Below are 17,556 nucleotides of genomic sequence, written 5' to 3' on the forward strand. Positions count from 1 at the left end.
CCTCTTAATATGCATTTCTTGAAGACTAATTATATTTAATTAGTTTAATTTTTGTAAATGTGTAAAAAAAATTCTCCTTTTTGAGGGGGAGTTTAAACCATTAATATTTATTGATAGTATCCCAGTCTCCTCCATCCTTTTCAATTATATCTAGGTCTTAATCTCCTAGTCAATCTTATCTGCCTCTGGTCTCTTGGCCTTGCACCTTCTTCTGAATAGGAGGCTTTGGTCTCTTCCCTCGCTCCTTGGTTGGCCTTACCTTCAGCTGACATTTCCTCTTGTTTTTTGGGTTCTGGGGCATCTCTCTCCATGGAGGCTCAGTGACTATCAAAGAACTCCAGTGCTTTAAATGGTGTGTCCAATCTATATCTTTTTGTATCCCATAAAATTAAAATCCCTTCTGGAGTCAACCATCTAAAGTTCACTCCCTTTTCAACAAGCTTCTTAGTTAGAAATTGGTAGTCTCTTTGAGCCTCTCTTATCCTTTTGGGGATTTGCTTGAGAAACACAATGTCTTTTTCTTTGTATTTCAACAGTTTGTCTCTTACTTTTCTCAAAATCTCATCTCTTATAGCTCTCTTTAAAAATCTGACATGCACTTCCCTGGGTACTTTGTTTCTTCTGGCATAGCTTGAGTTGATACGATAGACCTGGTCGATTTCCCCTTCCATTTGTAGCTTCCTGAATCCTAATATGTCTGCCAGCAGTTCTGCTATCAATTCTAGAAGATCTTCTTCCTTGTCTTCTTGTACGTTTTGAAATCTTAAAAAATATGATGCCTGCTGCATTTCTGTAATTGCAAGAGAGTCTTCCAGTTCACCATTTATTTGCATCAATTTTTGGTTTTCATCTTTCAGGTCTTCAATTTTCTGGTCAAGCTCAGTTGACTTATGTTCCATTTTTTGAATTCTTTTCTGATTTTCTAAAATAATCTTTTGAAAATTTTCCATTTGAGAGTCTATATTGTTATTTATTTTATTTATTCTGTCTAAATCACTTTTCAACTCTCCATGATTTTTAGTTGCTGAAGCATCAATATCGTGAATTGCTTGTAAAATAGTTTGAGTATCCTTCTGTTGTGTATCAATCTTCTCCTGCTGTAACATTGCACTTATTGGTTTCTGGTAGTCTGGGCTTGCAGAAGTTGAAGCAGGAGCAGAAGAGCCTTTTTTTCCAAGTTTAGATAGATTAGTTGTGCTCATCTTTTTCTTTCAGACATAAGATGAAAAAATCTGTAATCCAAAGAGCTCCTAATAATTAGGAGAAGAAGGCCATAAAAAGTAATAAAAAGGCTCAAGAATAAAGGGGACAAAAAAAAGAAAGGGCTCCCAAAAAAGTAAGAGGGATATATATATATATATATATATATATATATATATATATATATATATATATATATATATATATATATATATATTCTGCCCCCTTTACCCTTTTTTTCTCTTTTTTCCTTTGGTGTGTGTGTGTGTGTGTGTGTGTGTGTGTGTGTGTATAAAGATTGAGAGTGTCTTGGCAACGTTTCGACGAGGTCCCACTCATCATCTTCAGGCTGGTGTCTTCGGCTTCGTGCTTGAGCAAGCAAAGCGTGATAGGAGCTGCCGTCTCTCTATAAATATTGGTGGGGGGTGTGGGCTGCTGGCTTTGTTGCTGTAAGTGGGTTGGTTGGCTGAGTTGTTACCAAGATACTCTCAATCTTACATGGGAAAAGACCCAAATATGCCAAGACCTACATACCTGTACCCGTGAAAATCTACGAAAACACACACACACACACACACACACACACACACACAAATAAAGGAAACACTTAAACAACACAATATACTGTATTTAATAGTAGTATGTCTTATCTTGTGTTCCCTATATTTTTTGAGCAGTATACATGTATATGTATATGTATATGCATATGCATATGCATATGCATATGCATATGCATATGTATATGTATATGTATATGTATATGTACATGTACATGTATATGTATATGTATACACACACACACACACCCCAAAGGAAAAAAGAGGGGGGAAGGGTAAAAGGGGCAGAATAGAAAATGTCCAAAAAGAAAAAAAATAAAAACAATGGGGAAAAATGAAAAGGATGCCCCAAAAATATAAAGGAAAAAAGGAAAAGCCCCCCAAATAAAAAGAAGATAAAAATAAAAGAACAAAAAATGTGAATAAAAAATAGAAAAAATAAGTAATAAAGCAAAATATAGTGGAAGTGAGTAGGGATGTCAAAATTATAATCTAGGAAGTTGTACTCAAAAATAGGCAATACAAATTCCAAGCCTCTATGTCTTTATAGTCCAGGGAAGTCAGATAACTTCAAACAAAGAGTTATTCAAGCAGGAATCTATCTTGAGAACCAAGCAGACCAGAGAAGCCAAAAAGAGTCCTTTTTTTCTTTCTGAAACAAGGTTTCCAAGGACTTTCAACAGAATGTCTGGGCAAACAGCCAAATTTCGATCTGAGATAACTCCATTCAGAGGGGGTGGATGAAGTTTTCAGGTTTCACCCCTAGATGGCATTAGCTATTCATTAGTTATTCATTCCAACCCTTTTATGGGAGGGTAAAAAGAAAAGTAACTTTCGAATAAAAAAAAGCTTAGAAAATAAAAAGAAGTGGAGAGTAAAAATTGTAATGGCTTTCATGGAAAACGCCTAATTTTGTAGGAGAAAAAGCTTTCCCAAATTTTCATCCACAAACAGCTTGTAATAAAGTATCATTTTCACTTTGCCAACAGCTTTAAATTCTGCTTGTAAATCGGGTGAGGGGAAAAAATTCCACCCCCTTCCTTAGGCTAAGGGCCTGTTCTCAGAGGCTGGAGAGGTGATATCCACTAAAGGTCTTAGCTTGTAGAGAGAGTAAAAGGAATTTTCTCACTCAGCTCAGGTGTTTGCATTCGTGTTAACGTTCTTTGTCTCCGGTGAGTAGCTGATAATGGTGAATCACATAGACACAGTCCACCTTTCTCCTGCTGGTTCCAGGGAATACGTTGGGACCAGTGGTCGGGCTGCTGCCTAGCTGCAATCCTCAAACAATCACCCATTGGGGGCCACCTCTACAGGGGGGGCATTCAGTCCTTTCGGACCCACCAGGTGGTAGAATTTAGACCCGGGGGAGGGAGAACCATTTCCCCAAGTCTGCCTTCAGCCACATGACCGGAAACCTCCTTTTGTACAAGTTTTCATTGGACAACTTGAGACATTGTGACTAATATAACCAAAGCCTTCTCCTTTACACCACTCCTTTAGCTGCATATTGAATTCTGCTATATGCTGGCCTTTTCTGTTTTGCTCCTTTTACACTGGTAAAACCTCTGAAAAAGTAAGTCTACAGCCTATTATGCTAGGCTCCTACCCCAAGCTCTGGAAATCATTCTGCACAGAGAATACATCTTTTTGAAACAGATCATTAGTGCCAAGATGTACAATAGCATCCACATCATACTCCTTGCTGGCATTCTTGACTATCTTAAAAAAATATAGAAAACAAACAAACAAACAAACTGAAACGAAATGAAATGAAATAATGAAATGAAATGGCAATCCCTGACTGGAACAAAATTATTCTATTATTACTCTATAATTATTGGATAAATACTATGGGTATGAGAGTTTGGTATGTATGTGAGCTAATGATTCAGGAATTTAACAATTTGAGACCAAGAGTCATATGTGACCTATAGGTCATGATGACCCACACATAGAAGTTTGTTTTCTATATGACAGGACAAGTAGCCAACTTTTTTTTTTTACCTCTATGTCATTGAAATATGTATTTATAGGCACATAGTATTTAAGTCCACCTCAGCAATAAAAATTCACTGAGCAACCTAGGGCTAGTCATTGCTCCCTTACTAGTTGTTGTTGAGTAAATGAGAGTGCATTATGAATGCCATCAGTTTCTACTGCATGAAATAGAGAATATCAAGCTAATAAAGGATATCAATAGTAGTATGACAAAACCTAGTACTATTTGCATTAGTTCACTATTTTCTTTTGTCTTCTATAGACAGACATTCTTATTGCAGAACACCTCAGAGAAATACTTAGTTTATTTTGTCTATTTATTGTCTATTTTCCAAGACTCCTCTCATATTAAACTAAACTTTAAATTTATGGCTTTTTTGAAAATAAGGCATTTTAGTTTCTTTGCCAATACATAAAATTAATGAGTAAATTTCCTCAAGACACTATCAGTTGTGTAAATCTGCTTCAGAAAATCCAAAACTCAAGCTCTTTGCCTCTCCTTCCCATGAATCCATGTATCGTTTCAGCAACATTAGAAAATTAAATCGTAAAATGTACAAACACTCTTACAAAAATGGAATTGCTATCTTTTTGAAGATCTAAATAAAGTTAGATGAGCTTAGCTTTTCCCCACAGGCCTATTGTGGCTCCTAGTTCTGTAAACTGCATTGAAAACAAACATAATGCTTCAGAAAGGTGATGTTCTTTCAAGAAAGAGTGAGATAAAAGTTCACTTTTACTCGTTAACAGAAAATGCCAAGCTGCCAAAGGACACAGCTACAGAGACTGACAGGCAAAAATCCATGGCCAGATTGCTCTGCCAGAACAATAGCTGTACTTCATCCTAAAAGATGAATTCCATTTTCAAATTCTAAATTATTTTCATATGGGAAAAGTTACTACAGACAATTTTAGAATGTCTAAAGAAAAATATTCATGAAGATCAATGTGAGATAATAATAATAATAATAATAATAATAATAATAATAATAATAATAATAATAATAATAATAATAATAATAATAATAATAATAACAATATCAATAAAAATAAAAATAAAAAAGCAGCTCCTTGAGAGAGGAATATTTCAGGGAGATTCATTATCACCACTACTATTTGTTATTGCACTGTTTCCTCTGTCAACAATACTGAATAACTCAGGACATGGCTATCAAACATCAAAAACATCTGCCAGACTATCCCACCTCCTTTACATGGATGATCTGAAGCTATATGGAAAAACATCATCTGAAATAGAATCACTGCTGAACACTGTTCATATATATAGCCAAGATATTGCAATGGAGTTTGGTTTGGACAAATGTGCCACACCTACTCTCAAACAAGGAAAATGGTGAAAACTGAAGGAATCAAGATGCCCCATGAAAATAACATTAAGAGTCTGGATGAGGAAGATTGCTACAAAAACTTGGGTATCCTTCAAGCTGACAACATCAAGCACACTGAAGTCAAGAAAAAGATTAGAGGTGAATACATAAAGAGAGTGAAGAAGATTTTAAAATCCAAACTCAATGGAGGAAATACCATGAAGGCAATCAACACCTGGGCAATTCCCAATCATTAGATACACAGCTGGAATAGTGGACTGGACTCAAGCAGAACTAAAAGCAATGGATAGGGAGACCAGAAAAATAATGACAAAGAATCATGCCCTTCATCCACGCAGTGACATTGTCAGCTCTATCTACCAAGGCAAATAGGTAGACGTGGAATGCTGCAAGTACATCAGATGGTTGAAGAAGAAAAAATGGCTTTGGAAGAATATCTGAAGGACAATGATGAAGATGCACTGAAATTAGTGTATCAGGAAGGCTTTGCTGACTACTGGAGAGACCAAACTGGCCTACAAGAAAGACCAAATGAAGAACAGAATAGAGGGATGGGAAGACAAAGCACTACATGGCCAGTACATTAAAAAATAGCTCAGAAAGCAGATAATAACAAGACCTGGCAATGGCTAAGAGCAGGAAAGTTGAAGAAAGAGACTGAGGGACTAATTCTGACTGCACAAGACCAAGCCTTAAGGACAAATGCGTACAAAGTCAAAATTGAGAAGACAGCAACAGACAGTAAATGCTGGCTATGCAAAGAAGCTGAAGAAACAGTGGACCACCTGGTAAACTGCTTCAAGAAGATCGCACAGACTGACTACAAGCAGCAGCATGACAAAGTAGCAACAATGGTGCATTGGAAGACTGGAAGAAATATCATTTCCCTGTAAGCAAGAACTGGTGGGATCATAAAATAGAGAAAGTCATAGAAAATGATAAAGTTAAATTGCTCTGGGACTTCAGAATTCAAACAGACAACACCTCCAACATAACATCCTGGACTTAACAATTGTCAATAAGAAAGACAAAAAAGTCTGGATATTGGATGTGGCAGTGCCTGGAGACAGCAGAATAGACAGAAGAACTGGAGAAGATAACAAAATATAAAGACCTACAAATAGAAATGGAAAGACTGTGGCAAAGGCAAGCAAGGGTAGTACCAATAGTAATAGGTGCCTTGGGTGCAATCCAAAAACAACTGGAGCATCACTTGAATATTATTGGCATTGACAAATTTGCCATTAGTCAATTGCAAAAGGTGGCCTTACTAGGAACTGCTTCCATTTTCTTGTGATATCTGTAATAGCATCAAACATCCACATCTGCCTATCCCAGGTCCTTTGTCTCGATAGGTAGACAAAAATGCCAAATCCAGTCTGAACATCTGGCTGACTGTGCGATGATCAATAATAATATTAAGTTAGAAGGGACCTTGGAGGTCATCTAGTCCAACCCCCTGCTCAGGCAGGAAACCCTATACCATTTCAGAAAAATGGCTGTCCAATCTGTTCTTAAAGACTTCCAGTGTTGGAGCATTCACCACTTCTGGAGGCAGGTTGTTCCACTGATTAATTGTTCTATCAGGAAGTTTCTCCTTAGTTCTAAGTTGAAAAACTTGCCCCACTGATTTTCTTAGAAGCAGATAAAGACTTGATAATTTGAACTGGACTTTCCTGTTCAAGATATTAGAAAATATGACTCCTAGAGAGAACTTTATAAAATTTTATAAGATTATTTCACAGAAAGATGAAATAATTGTTATTTTGGAATTAGGAGGATACAACCTGAGATTTAGAAGACACTGATATTTATGGTAGGATGAAGTCATGAAGTTAATGTGGATTTTAAAAAGAACTGAATTATGACTACAATTGGTTTCACAATTTTAGTCAGATGTCATGATGGTTGTCAAGTGAGATGTCCACATGATCACCTTGCTCAATAACTTCAATCCCCATTCTCATTGTTTTCTGTCTATTTAACAAGGAAAGGCAAACATTAAGGAACATAATTGATTTTTAGATATTCAATATTTCTGGGAGATATCAAGTTGATATTCAATATTTCTGGGAGATATCAAGTTGGACAAATCTGATTTTTCCACTTTATATAGGAATCAGCATAGTGGGTATTGAACAGATAAATTCCTATCTTAAAAAATGTTTTCAGATAGACTAGAAGGTTCGCACAGGTAGAATTATGCTGAACCTTAATAAGAATGTGAAAGGGCCCATGAGAAACACAAAGTAGATGATTATGTTGGTCTGCTAATGTTTGTTTAAATATGTTAACAATAGCTACTTTGGTGGACCTGTAAACAGCTTCTGATTCTGCTTGCTTTGCTATTTCCTACTGGAACCCTACTAATGGTGGCAAGGGTCAAGTTGTAGGACTGAAACCAGAGGAACATAAAATGAATTGTTACTTCATCATCTAGAACTGGTTCATTTTGAAACTACCATCCTTGCTTTATCATTATCAACATTTAAAATTCAAGTTCCTTAGTGTTTCTCCTGATTTATGTTTATTCATGTTACTCTTTAAAAGTGTTACTATATGTTGACTACAATATTTATTAGTGACCTCAAAAAAAATCATAACATGACTTATAAAGTCCTCCATTGTGTTTGGAAGAATAATTTCTTTCCTCACCCCACAACATATAATTTCTCCCAAAGTGACTGAATTCAGCTCCATTATAAACCTTTAACACTATACTCCAGACAGATAAACTTTAAACTATATTTTTGTAAAAATAATTCAATATCTAAGAAATTCCCTTACAAAAGATAAAATACAGCTTCTAGGTTTTCCGATCAAATCTGTAACAAACTTTTTTGCAACCAAGTAACTTCCTACAAAGTAGGAAAGTTCAAAATCACATGAAGAAATACTTTGTAATCTAAATTTTTTAAAAAAGAGTTGCTGTGCTTACCTGAAGATATCTTGATTTTATTCTTCTTCACTCCAGTAACATTGATATGGACACTGACTTTTCCCTCAGACAAGTCGATCTGTATGCTACCCAATCCTTCAGCAAAATTGCTGAACAACAAAACTCCATTTGGATTCCATGTCCGAAATTGAAAGCTGACTGAGAATAATTCACGATTTGGATGGCCAGGCACTTCCAGAAAGCTAGTAGCATTGAAAAATACTGGCACTGAATGAGGCTCCACACAGGAAAAGCTTAAATTCCCCTATGTAAAAACAAAATGAAAAATACACACATATAAACCAAAATCCAATATCTTTCAACTGTGCTTACAAAAATAATGTCCTCATAGCTTTGCTAATAAAATAATTTGTATTGATTCAGTGAAATATAGAAATTTAAAATATATTAATTTATGGAAAAATATGTAATAATTAAATAATAGTGACAGATATTATTCTCCCAAACTATTTTGGCAATCCTTGGAATTACTAAATATTCTGAAATATCCAAGTATGCTACTGTACCTGGAAATCAAAATGGAAACACAGATGTAATAAATATTTAATATTTTTCTTAAATATTTAAAAATTTTAAAAAGCACTTGCAACAACCTCGTTCAATTATTTTTAATTTTGTAATACAAATGTGGAAACAGAGGCTGAGAGAGCATCCTTGCCCTGACAGTGTAGAATGTGTATCAAAGTTTATAATCAGACTTCTGGCAACAACAGTTGTTGTGTTGCTATGTGCAACAATTGTATTTAGAAATACTACAGTATTTTAACCTGCTTATTTATGACTGTGATATCACAGCTGGCAGTTCTTTAACTGTTGTTGGCCATCATAGGCATTAAGCTCTTCCCAAGAACCTAGCATGTCATAATATACTCCCATGTTACACCTCTACTCCGTGAGCTGCATTGGCTCCCAGTTGTCCTCCAGGTGAAATTCAAGGTGCTGGTAATGGTTTTCAAAGCCCTACATGGCATGGGTCCGGAGTACCTTAGGAATCACCTGCTGCCAGCGTCAAGCTCCCTCCGCCCAGTGGGCTCCCACAGAGAAGGCGTCCTAAGGGTGCCGCCGTTTGGAGAATGCTGTCTGGTGGCTCCCAGGGGGAGGGCATTCTCTGTGGGCACGCCGGACCTATGGAACCGTTTACCGGTTGAGCTCCGGATGGCTCCCGACCTTCGCTCATTCCGACGTGACCTAAAAACCTATCTGTTTGAACAATCCGGTCTGGTCTGACGGGTTCTGTTTTAATTATTGTTTTAATGTAACTTATCTTCTGCATTTGGGCATTAGGGTTTAACTTATTTTCAATTTCTGTATTTGTACATTTTTGATATTTATGTCACTGTTCACCGCCCTGAGTCCTTGGGGAGAAGGGCGGTATACAAATCAAATAAATAATAAATAAATAAATAAATAAATAAATAAATAAATAAATAAATAAATATATCAACATAGATCCAAATGGTGTCACATTTTTCAGTTGACAGAAATTTTATTGAAGTGTAAATTTTGTAAGTGCCACCCAAGATTTTTTGTTAATGAGCTATCATGGCAATTTATGCCATAATCTTTTATTTTTTCAATTCTCTCAATTTGCAACATACTTTTTCAACCACCGAGCCTGTTAAGTCTCATGGTCAAGGCACCAAGCTAGAAACCAGGAGACTGTGAGTTTTAGTTTTGCCTTAGTTGTGAAAGTCAGCTGGGTGATTTTGGGCCAATCCTTCTCTCTCAGCTCAAATCATCTCATAGTGTTGTTGTGTGGAAAATTGGAGGAGGAGTTGCCTTGAGTTATTTATATAAACAATAATGACAGAATAATAATTACATAAATAAAATAAATAAATGCATTTTAATTTTTAGATCTTGATACTGTGTAATCTTCTCCAATTCTTTTCCTGCTATTGCCTGGAAAGCATTCAAAGATGCCATTGAAGATTTTCTTGGTAACTACAAAGCACCAAACTACATTCAGCTAGTTGACAAACTTCTTACAGGTAAGAAACCATGCAACATTTCACGGAAGATTCATTTTCTGCATTCACACTTGGACTTCCTTTCAAAAATCTAGGTGCAGTAATAAACTTGATAAAAAGTTTCCACCAGGACACTGCCACAATGGAATAATCAATACTAGCTGACTATTTTTGGACACTGTAGTGAGATTCATTGTATATTATGTACAAATAAAAATCAACATCAAAACACTTTTAGTCCTGTTGAACTCATGCAGCATGTGGAAATCATTATGCAGATAATAATAATAATAATAATAATAATAATAATAATAATAATAATAATAATAATAATAATAATAATAATATGATGATGATGATGATGATGATGATGATGATGATGATGATGTTGGAACTGACCTTGGCTGTCAGTCTCTTCTTAAAAACTTCCAGTGTTGGAGCATTCACAGCTTCTGGAGGCAGGCTATTCCACTGATTAATTGTTCTAACTGTCAGAAAATTTCTCCTTAATTCTAGGTTGCTTCTCTCTTTGTGTCAGAACCCACCTCAGCCCACATCTTAAGAAAGTAGGACTCTTGGAGACAAGATTTTCCAAGCAGGAACTTTTAGTAAGAAATATGAGATAGCAGGCATAGTAGGCAGGATCTGAGGAATTCCGTCACAGATCGATATTTCTAAAGTGTCCCCAAGCAATCCCCACCCTACAGTTCCGGATCAGCCAAGCTCCAGGTGGTAAGCCCATAGTGGGAAAGGAGAGATAAAAGTCTGTTTGCAGCAGAATCATTTCCACCCTCCTCACACTTCATTCAGAGAAACACACCAGATCCCAGAGGGTTGCATTTCTCCCCTTCCCACCGCCTTTCCTAGTTGCCCATAAGTTGAGAGGGAATGCCTAGTAAGAAAGCAATTGGTTGTGATGGATAGCAGGCAGGCAGAATAAACAAAGGTTACATTTAAGGGAGGAACCAAAAGCCATAAAGCCCCATGCCTGTTCCCTCCCACTCTTGGGAAAGGCAGAATCCAGGGGAAGATGAGATTTGGCTTTAACTCAGAGGAGATAGTTAGAAATGAAATATAAATGGATTCCGACACTTTGGTTAGTTTCCATCCATTGCTTCTTGTCCTGCTTTCCGGTGCTTTGGAGAATAGTTTGACTCCCTCTTCTTTGTGTCAACCCCTGAGATATTGACACAGTGCTGTCATGTCACCCTTCGTCCTTATTTTCATTAAACTAGACATACCCAATTCCACTAACTTTTCCTTATATTTTAGCTTCCAGTTCCCTGATCATCTTTGTTGCTCTTCTCTGTACTCTTTCTAGAATCTCAACATGTTTTTTACATTGTGGTGACCAAAACTGGATGCAGTATTCCAAGTGTGGCCTTCCAAGGCATTGTGAGTGGTATTATCACTTCACGTGATCTTGATTCTATCCCTCTGTTAATGCAGCCTAGCATTGTGCTGGCTTTTTGGCAGCTGCAGCACACTGCTGGCTCAAATTTAAGTGATTGTCCACTAGGACTTCAAGATCCCTCTCATAGTTGCTACTATTGAGCAAGGTACCAACTATACCAAGTGATGGCGAACCTTTTAGTGCCCAAACTGCAACCCAAAACCCACTTATGTATTGTTGGGTGCTGGGTGGGCATGGCCCATTGGGTGGGTATGGCCAATTGGTCATGGTCATGGTCGGTGTGGCCACCTCGATGTTGCTCATGGGGAGGGACACCTATGGGGCCCAGGCAGGGTTGGGAGTGATACAGGGGGTCTCCGGCATCCAGCTCTTGGAGGTACACTGGGGGATTTTTATTTTTTGCCTCATTTTGCTCTTTTAAAAAGACTACCCCCCCAACACCAGAAACCGCATGCCATCATCATTTGCCTGCTGTGTCCCCACAGACCCAAATCCCTTCTTTCCCTTCCTTTGAAACAAACAACACCACCCCAATCCTCCCGTTCCTCCCTTCTGAATTACAATGAAAGAAAGCCAAGTTTTTTTTCTTTTGTGGTCTTTACATATTTAAACTGCTAGAAGGAAATGAGGAAGCAAACTATTGGGAGACATTCTTCCATTTTAACCTTTTTCCCTTGTCATTTTTTGGAGTTTTTATCCTGCTTTTGTGAGAGGGCAGCATTTGGGGGGGTAAATCTTCCCCCTTTCCCCCCCCTAAGCCACAGCCAATCAAGACACCTGCCTGCCCGCCCAGCCGTGCTTTTCCTCCTGTCTGAGGTTTTCACTGTTGTGAGCAGGTTTTCACTGTTGAGGATTGGCAGTGGGGGTAGGGTGGGGAGTGTTTGGTTTTTATTCCCCCTCCCCCATCTGCTGGGTGGTTGCAGCAGGTTTTGGTCACTTCACATGACCCTGGACACTGTGACCATCATAAATATGAATCAGTTGCCAAGAATCTGAACGTAAATCACAAGACCTTGAAGATGCTGCAACATTTCAGCTGAATGATGCTTGCTTTGGCCTCAGCATATGCGGAGGGATCATTGCCGCTTTCCAGGTGATTAGCGCTTCTTCTGGGCCCAGCTGAAGTGCTAGGATCAGTGTCACTTTCCAGCTGATTGGTGATTCTTCAGGGCTCAGTAGAAGACCAGAATGAGCGCAGAGCTCCAGCTGGAGCCTGGCACTGATCCTGGCACTTCCACTGAGCCCTGACAGCCCCAAAGAAGCACTAATCATCTGGAAAGCAGTGCTGATCTTGGCACTTCCACTGAGCCCTGGCAGCCCTGCAGCTCCAGCCATCTCTCACTCAGGCTTGTGTGATGCTGCTGCCAGTTCAGCTCATTCTCCTCCCCTGCTACCACTTTTCTAGGATGGTCACATACCACCTGCCAGGTGCCAATGTACCACAGGTAGTATGCATACCACCGGTTGAAAAGCCCTGCTCTAACACATCAAGAATCATTCTTAAATTATTTTTTATCTGTCTTTTAGATAGAGAACCATTTTGGTCTGAATGTATAAATTTGATCAAAAAATTCTTTAGTCTTTTTGCTATTATTGAGGCAAAAATTTTATAGTCTACATTTAATAGTGATATTGGTCTATAGGTTTTTTTATTATTTGCATTACATCGGAGTCTTCTTTGGGTATTAAAATAATGTTGGCTTCAGTCCATGTATTTGGTATTTTAGCCTCCAGAAGTATTTCATTACACAGTTCTTTCAAGACCTGACTTAATACATCTTGTAATGATTTATAAAACTCTGCAGGCAATCCATCTGGACTCAGAGTCTTATCATTTGTTTGCCTTTTTATAGCCTCTGTAATCGCCATCATTGATATTTTTCCATTTAATATATTTTGAACATTCTCTGAAATTTTTGGTAAGTCTGCTTTTTTTAAACTACTGCTGTATTTTTTGTTTTGGAATTTCATTTCATTTTCATTACATTTTATTAAATTTATATGCCGCCCTTCTCCTTGAGGACTCAGGGTGGCTCACAACAATAAAAATTAAAAAAACATAGAGTAAAAAATTTAAAAGAGAATTAAACAATAAATACAAAATTACAAAAATATTTAACCCAGTAAAAGCCTAATTAAAAATCGTAGTCAGTCCAGGCCCGCTTGTTGGAATAACCACGTCTTCAGGTCACGGCAGAAGGACTGAAGGTCAGGGGCCATCCGCAGCTCTGGAGGCAACTCATTCCAGAGGGTTGGCATGCCCACAGAGAAGGCTCTCCCCCTGGGGGTCGCCAGCCGGCATTGCCTGGCCAACGGAACCCTGAGGAGGCCAACTCTGTGGGAGCGAACTGGGCAATGGGAGGTTGACAATGGCAGCAGGTGGTCTCGCAAGTACCCCAGGCCTAAGCCATGTAGGGCTTTAAAGGTTATTACCAGCACTTTGAATTGCACTCGGAGGGTAACCGGAAGCCAATGCATCTCACGCAGGACTGGTGTAACATGGGAGTACCGAGGTACTCCCATAAGCACCCGCATGGCTGCATTTTGCACCAGTTGAAGCCTCTAGGTGCTCTTCAAGGGCAGCCCCATGTAAAGAGCATTGCAGTAATCCAGGCGAGAAGTGACGAGGACGTGGGTAACCATGCATAGGGCATCTCGGTCCAAAAAGGGGCACAACTGGTGCACTAGGCAAACCTGTGCGAAGGCCCCCCTGGTCATGGCCGTTAGATGATCTTCCAAATTAAGCCGTGAATCCAGGAGGACACCCAAGCTGCAAGCCCTTTCTGAGGGGGACAATATCTCCCCCCATCAAAAGAGATGGAACTTGTTGGACAATACAAGATGCCAGTATCCACAGCCACTCGGTCTTGGAGGGGTTAAGCCTGAGCTTGTTCCTTCCCATCCAGACCTGTACCACCTCCAGGCACCGGGACATCATGTCAAGGGCATCACAGGGTTGGCTCGGGGTGGAGATGAACAACTGGGTATCATCTGCATATTGGTGATACCTCACCCCAAAGCCACAGATGATCTCACCCAGTGGCTTCCCAGTGTTAAACAGGAGGAGGGGAGAGAACCGACCACAGAGGCACCCCACAAGTGAGGGGCCTCGGGCTAGATCTCTGTCCCCCTGGCAATACAAACTGTGAGTGGCCCGAGAGGTAGGAGGAGAACCACCGTAAAACAGTGCCTCCCACTCCCAACCCCTCAAGCCGTCACAGCAGGATACCATGGTTGATGGTATCAAAAGCCACTGAGAGGTCAAGTAGGACCAGGACAGAGGAAAGCCCCTGTCCCGGGCCTGCCAGAGATCATCCACCAATGCGACCAATGCAGTTTCCATGCTGTAGCCGGGTCTGAAACCAGACTGGTACGAGTCCAGAGAGTCTGCTTCATCCAGGAATTGTTGGAGCTGATGCATCACAACACTCTCAACAACCTTCGCTACAAAGTGAAGGTTGGAGACAGGATGGTAGTTATTCAATGAGGCCAGGTCCAGAGAAGGCTTCTTGAGGAGGGGCCTCACCACCGCCTTTTTTAAGGTGGAGGGGAAGACACCCTCCATCAAAGAAGCATTAACAACTGCCTGGAGCCAGTCCCCTGTCACCTCTCAGGCGGCTGAAACCAGCCAGGAGGGACATGGGTCCAGTAAACAAGTTGTAGTGCTCAGTCTACACATGATCCTGTCCACATCAGAGTCACCCAGAGTCACAGGGTCAAACTCACCCCAAATGGTATGATCAAGACCTGCCCTCTCCACTCCACCAGATTCCGCCCAGTCGGAGTCCAGGCCAGTCTGGATCTGAGCAATTTTGTCCTGTAGATACTGTACAAATTCCTCAGCCCTACCCTGCAAGGGGTCATCCCTCAGTCTCTGATTAAACAGGGAGTGGGTCACTCTAAACAGGGTGACTGGGTGGTTATCTGCGGATGCAATGAGAGCGGAAAAGTAAACACGCTTTGCCACTTCCATCACCACTAGGTAAGACTTAAGATAAGTTCTTAGCTGTGTTCGATCAGATTCAGATCCGCTGGACCTCCAACAGCTCTCTAGGCGTCTTTTCTGGTGCTTCATCTCCCAGAGCTCCTCAGTAAACCAGGGGGCCACCCGGGGTCTGCGCTGGGTCAGAGGCCACAAAAGCACAACTCGATCCAAGGCCCCAGCAGCTGCCCTCTCCCAGACCTAATAATTTAATTTAATAATTTGATTTCTATACTGCCCTTCTCCCGAAGGACTCAGGGCGGTGAACAGGGCAATACACAATAAAAATCGAATACAAAAATTAAAAAGCCATTAAACATCATGCCCATAAAATCAATCCATATTAAAATTAAAACTAGTTTTAAAAACCCAACCCCATCCCATCAGACCAGGCCAGCTTGTTCAAAAAAGAATGTTTTGAGATCGCGCCGGAAGGAGCGAAGGTCGGGGGCCATCCGGAGCTCAACCGGTAAGCGATTCCAAAGGTCTGGCGCGCCCACAGAGAACGCTCTCCCCCTGGGGGTCACCAATTGGCATTCTTTGATCAGCGGCAACCTGAGGAGGCCCTCTCTGTGGGAGCGCACTGGGCAGAGGGAAGTTGACGCCGGCCGCAGGTGTTGCCGTAGGTAATCCGTACCCATGCCATGAAGGGCTTTGTAAGTCATAACTAACACCTTGAACCTCACCCGGAGAGCAACCGGTAGCCAATGCAGCTCTTCTAGGGCCTTGGCAGAGTCATGGGCAAGGGAAGCAGGAAATGTCCCAAGCTCCGTCTGGAACCTTTCAGGGTCCATCAGGCACCTGGGGCAGAACCACCTGGTTGGTTCTGCCTCCCAGTGGTGGGGGGTGGCATACTGAAAGTCTAGCTGGAGAAGAAAATGATCAGACCATGACAGGGGTTGGATGATTAAATCCCCCCTACCCAGATCATTAATCCACTGCCCAGAGATAAAATCCAGGTCAAGTGTGTGCCCTCCATTATGGGTCTGGTCCTGAATTATTTGAGTCAGGTCCATGGCCGTCATGGAAGCCATGAACTCCCGGGCCAACTCAGATGCCTCACCCACGGACGGCATATTGAAATCCCCCAGAACTATAAGCCCAGGGAACTCAATTGCCAACCCAGACAAGACGTCGAGAAGATTAGGCAGGACCGATGACACGCAGCTAGGAGACAGGTACGTAATCAATAGGCCCAACTGAACTCCAGGACCTCACTTCAAAAGGGGAGACTCACACCTGCCTATCTGAGGGACAGTGGCCACTCACAGACAAAGACTCTCCCCACCATCTTGTGGCGATGGTGGCGGCAAAGTCTAACTACTTCGCTGCCCTCATTGTGTCCACAGATAATCGCCCGGCTGCCCTGTTTAGGGTGACTCGCTCCCTCCTTAATCAGGAGGTGAGGGAGGAGCCCTTGCAGGGGCGGGCCAAGGAGTTTAGCCAGCATCTGATGGATAAAATCACTCAGATTTGGGCCGGTCTGGATTCTGACTGGGCAGAGACTGACCGGGAGGGGGGGAGAGAAGCAGTCTTGGGAATGTTATCTGGAATGAATTTTATCCTGTGACCCCGGAAGAGGTGGACAGGATCATGAGAAGACTGAGTTCCACCACGTGTTTATTGGACCCATGCCCCTCCTAGCTTGTGTATGCAGCTCGGGTTGGGACACGAGGCTGGCTCCAGGCAGTAATAACTGCTTCTTGGAGAGAGGGTATCTTCCCTGCTGCCTTGAAGGAGGTGGTGGTGAGGCCCCTCCTCAAGAAGCCTGCCCTGGACCCAGCTATTTTGAACAACTATCGTCTGGTCTCCAACCTTCACTTTCTTGCAAAGGTTGTTGAGAGCATGGTGGCGCATCAGCTCCCTCTGTTCCTGGAGGAAGCTGATTATCTGGACCCATACCAATCAGGCTTTAGGACTGGGTACAGCATGGAGATGGCACTGGTCACGCTGGTGAATGATCTCTGGTGGGCTCAGGACAGGGTCCTAGTCCTATTAGATCTCTCAGTGGCTTTTGATACCATCGACCATGGTATCTTACTCAGCGCCTCAGGGGGTTGGGAGTGGGTGGCACTGTTCTACAGTGGTTCTCCTCCTACCTCCTGGGCCGCTCCCAGTCGGTGTTGA

The 17,556-nt window shown here is 41.1% G+C and overlaps 1 protein-coding gene across 1 annotated transcript in view; it reads right to left on the reverse strand.

Moving 5' to 3' along the window:
• CNTNAP2 (contactin associated protein 2) overlaps positions 1 to 17,556 on the reverse strand; it is a gene marked incomplete at its 5' end in the record, with an annotated part of 1,430,381 nt that overhangs the window by 668,056 nt on the left and 744,769 nt on the right. Inside the window, one exon of the mRNA XM_083378276.1 lies at positions 8,043 to 8,307. Coding sequence (XP_083234402.1) covers positions 8,043 to 8,307 — 265 coding nt within the window. The remainder of the gene's footprint in view (positions 1 to 8,042; positions 8,308 to 17,556) is intronic.

Source organism: Vipera ursinii, assembly GCF_947247035.1.
Source record: "Vipera ursinii genome assembly, chromosome: Z".
NCBI lineage: Eukaryota > Metazoa > Chordata > Lepidosauria > Squamata > Viperidae > Vipera > Vipera ursinii.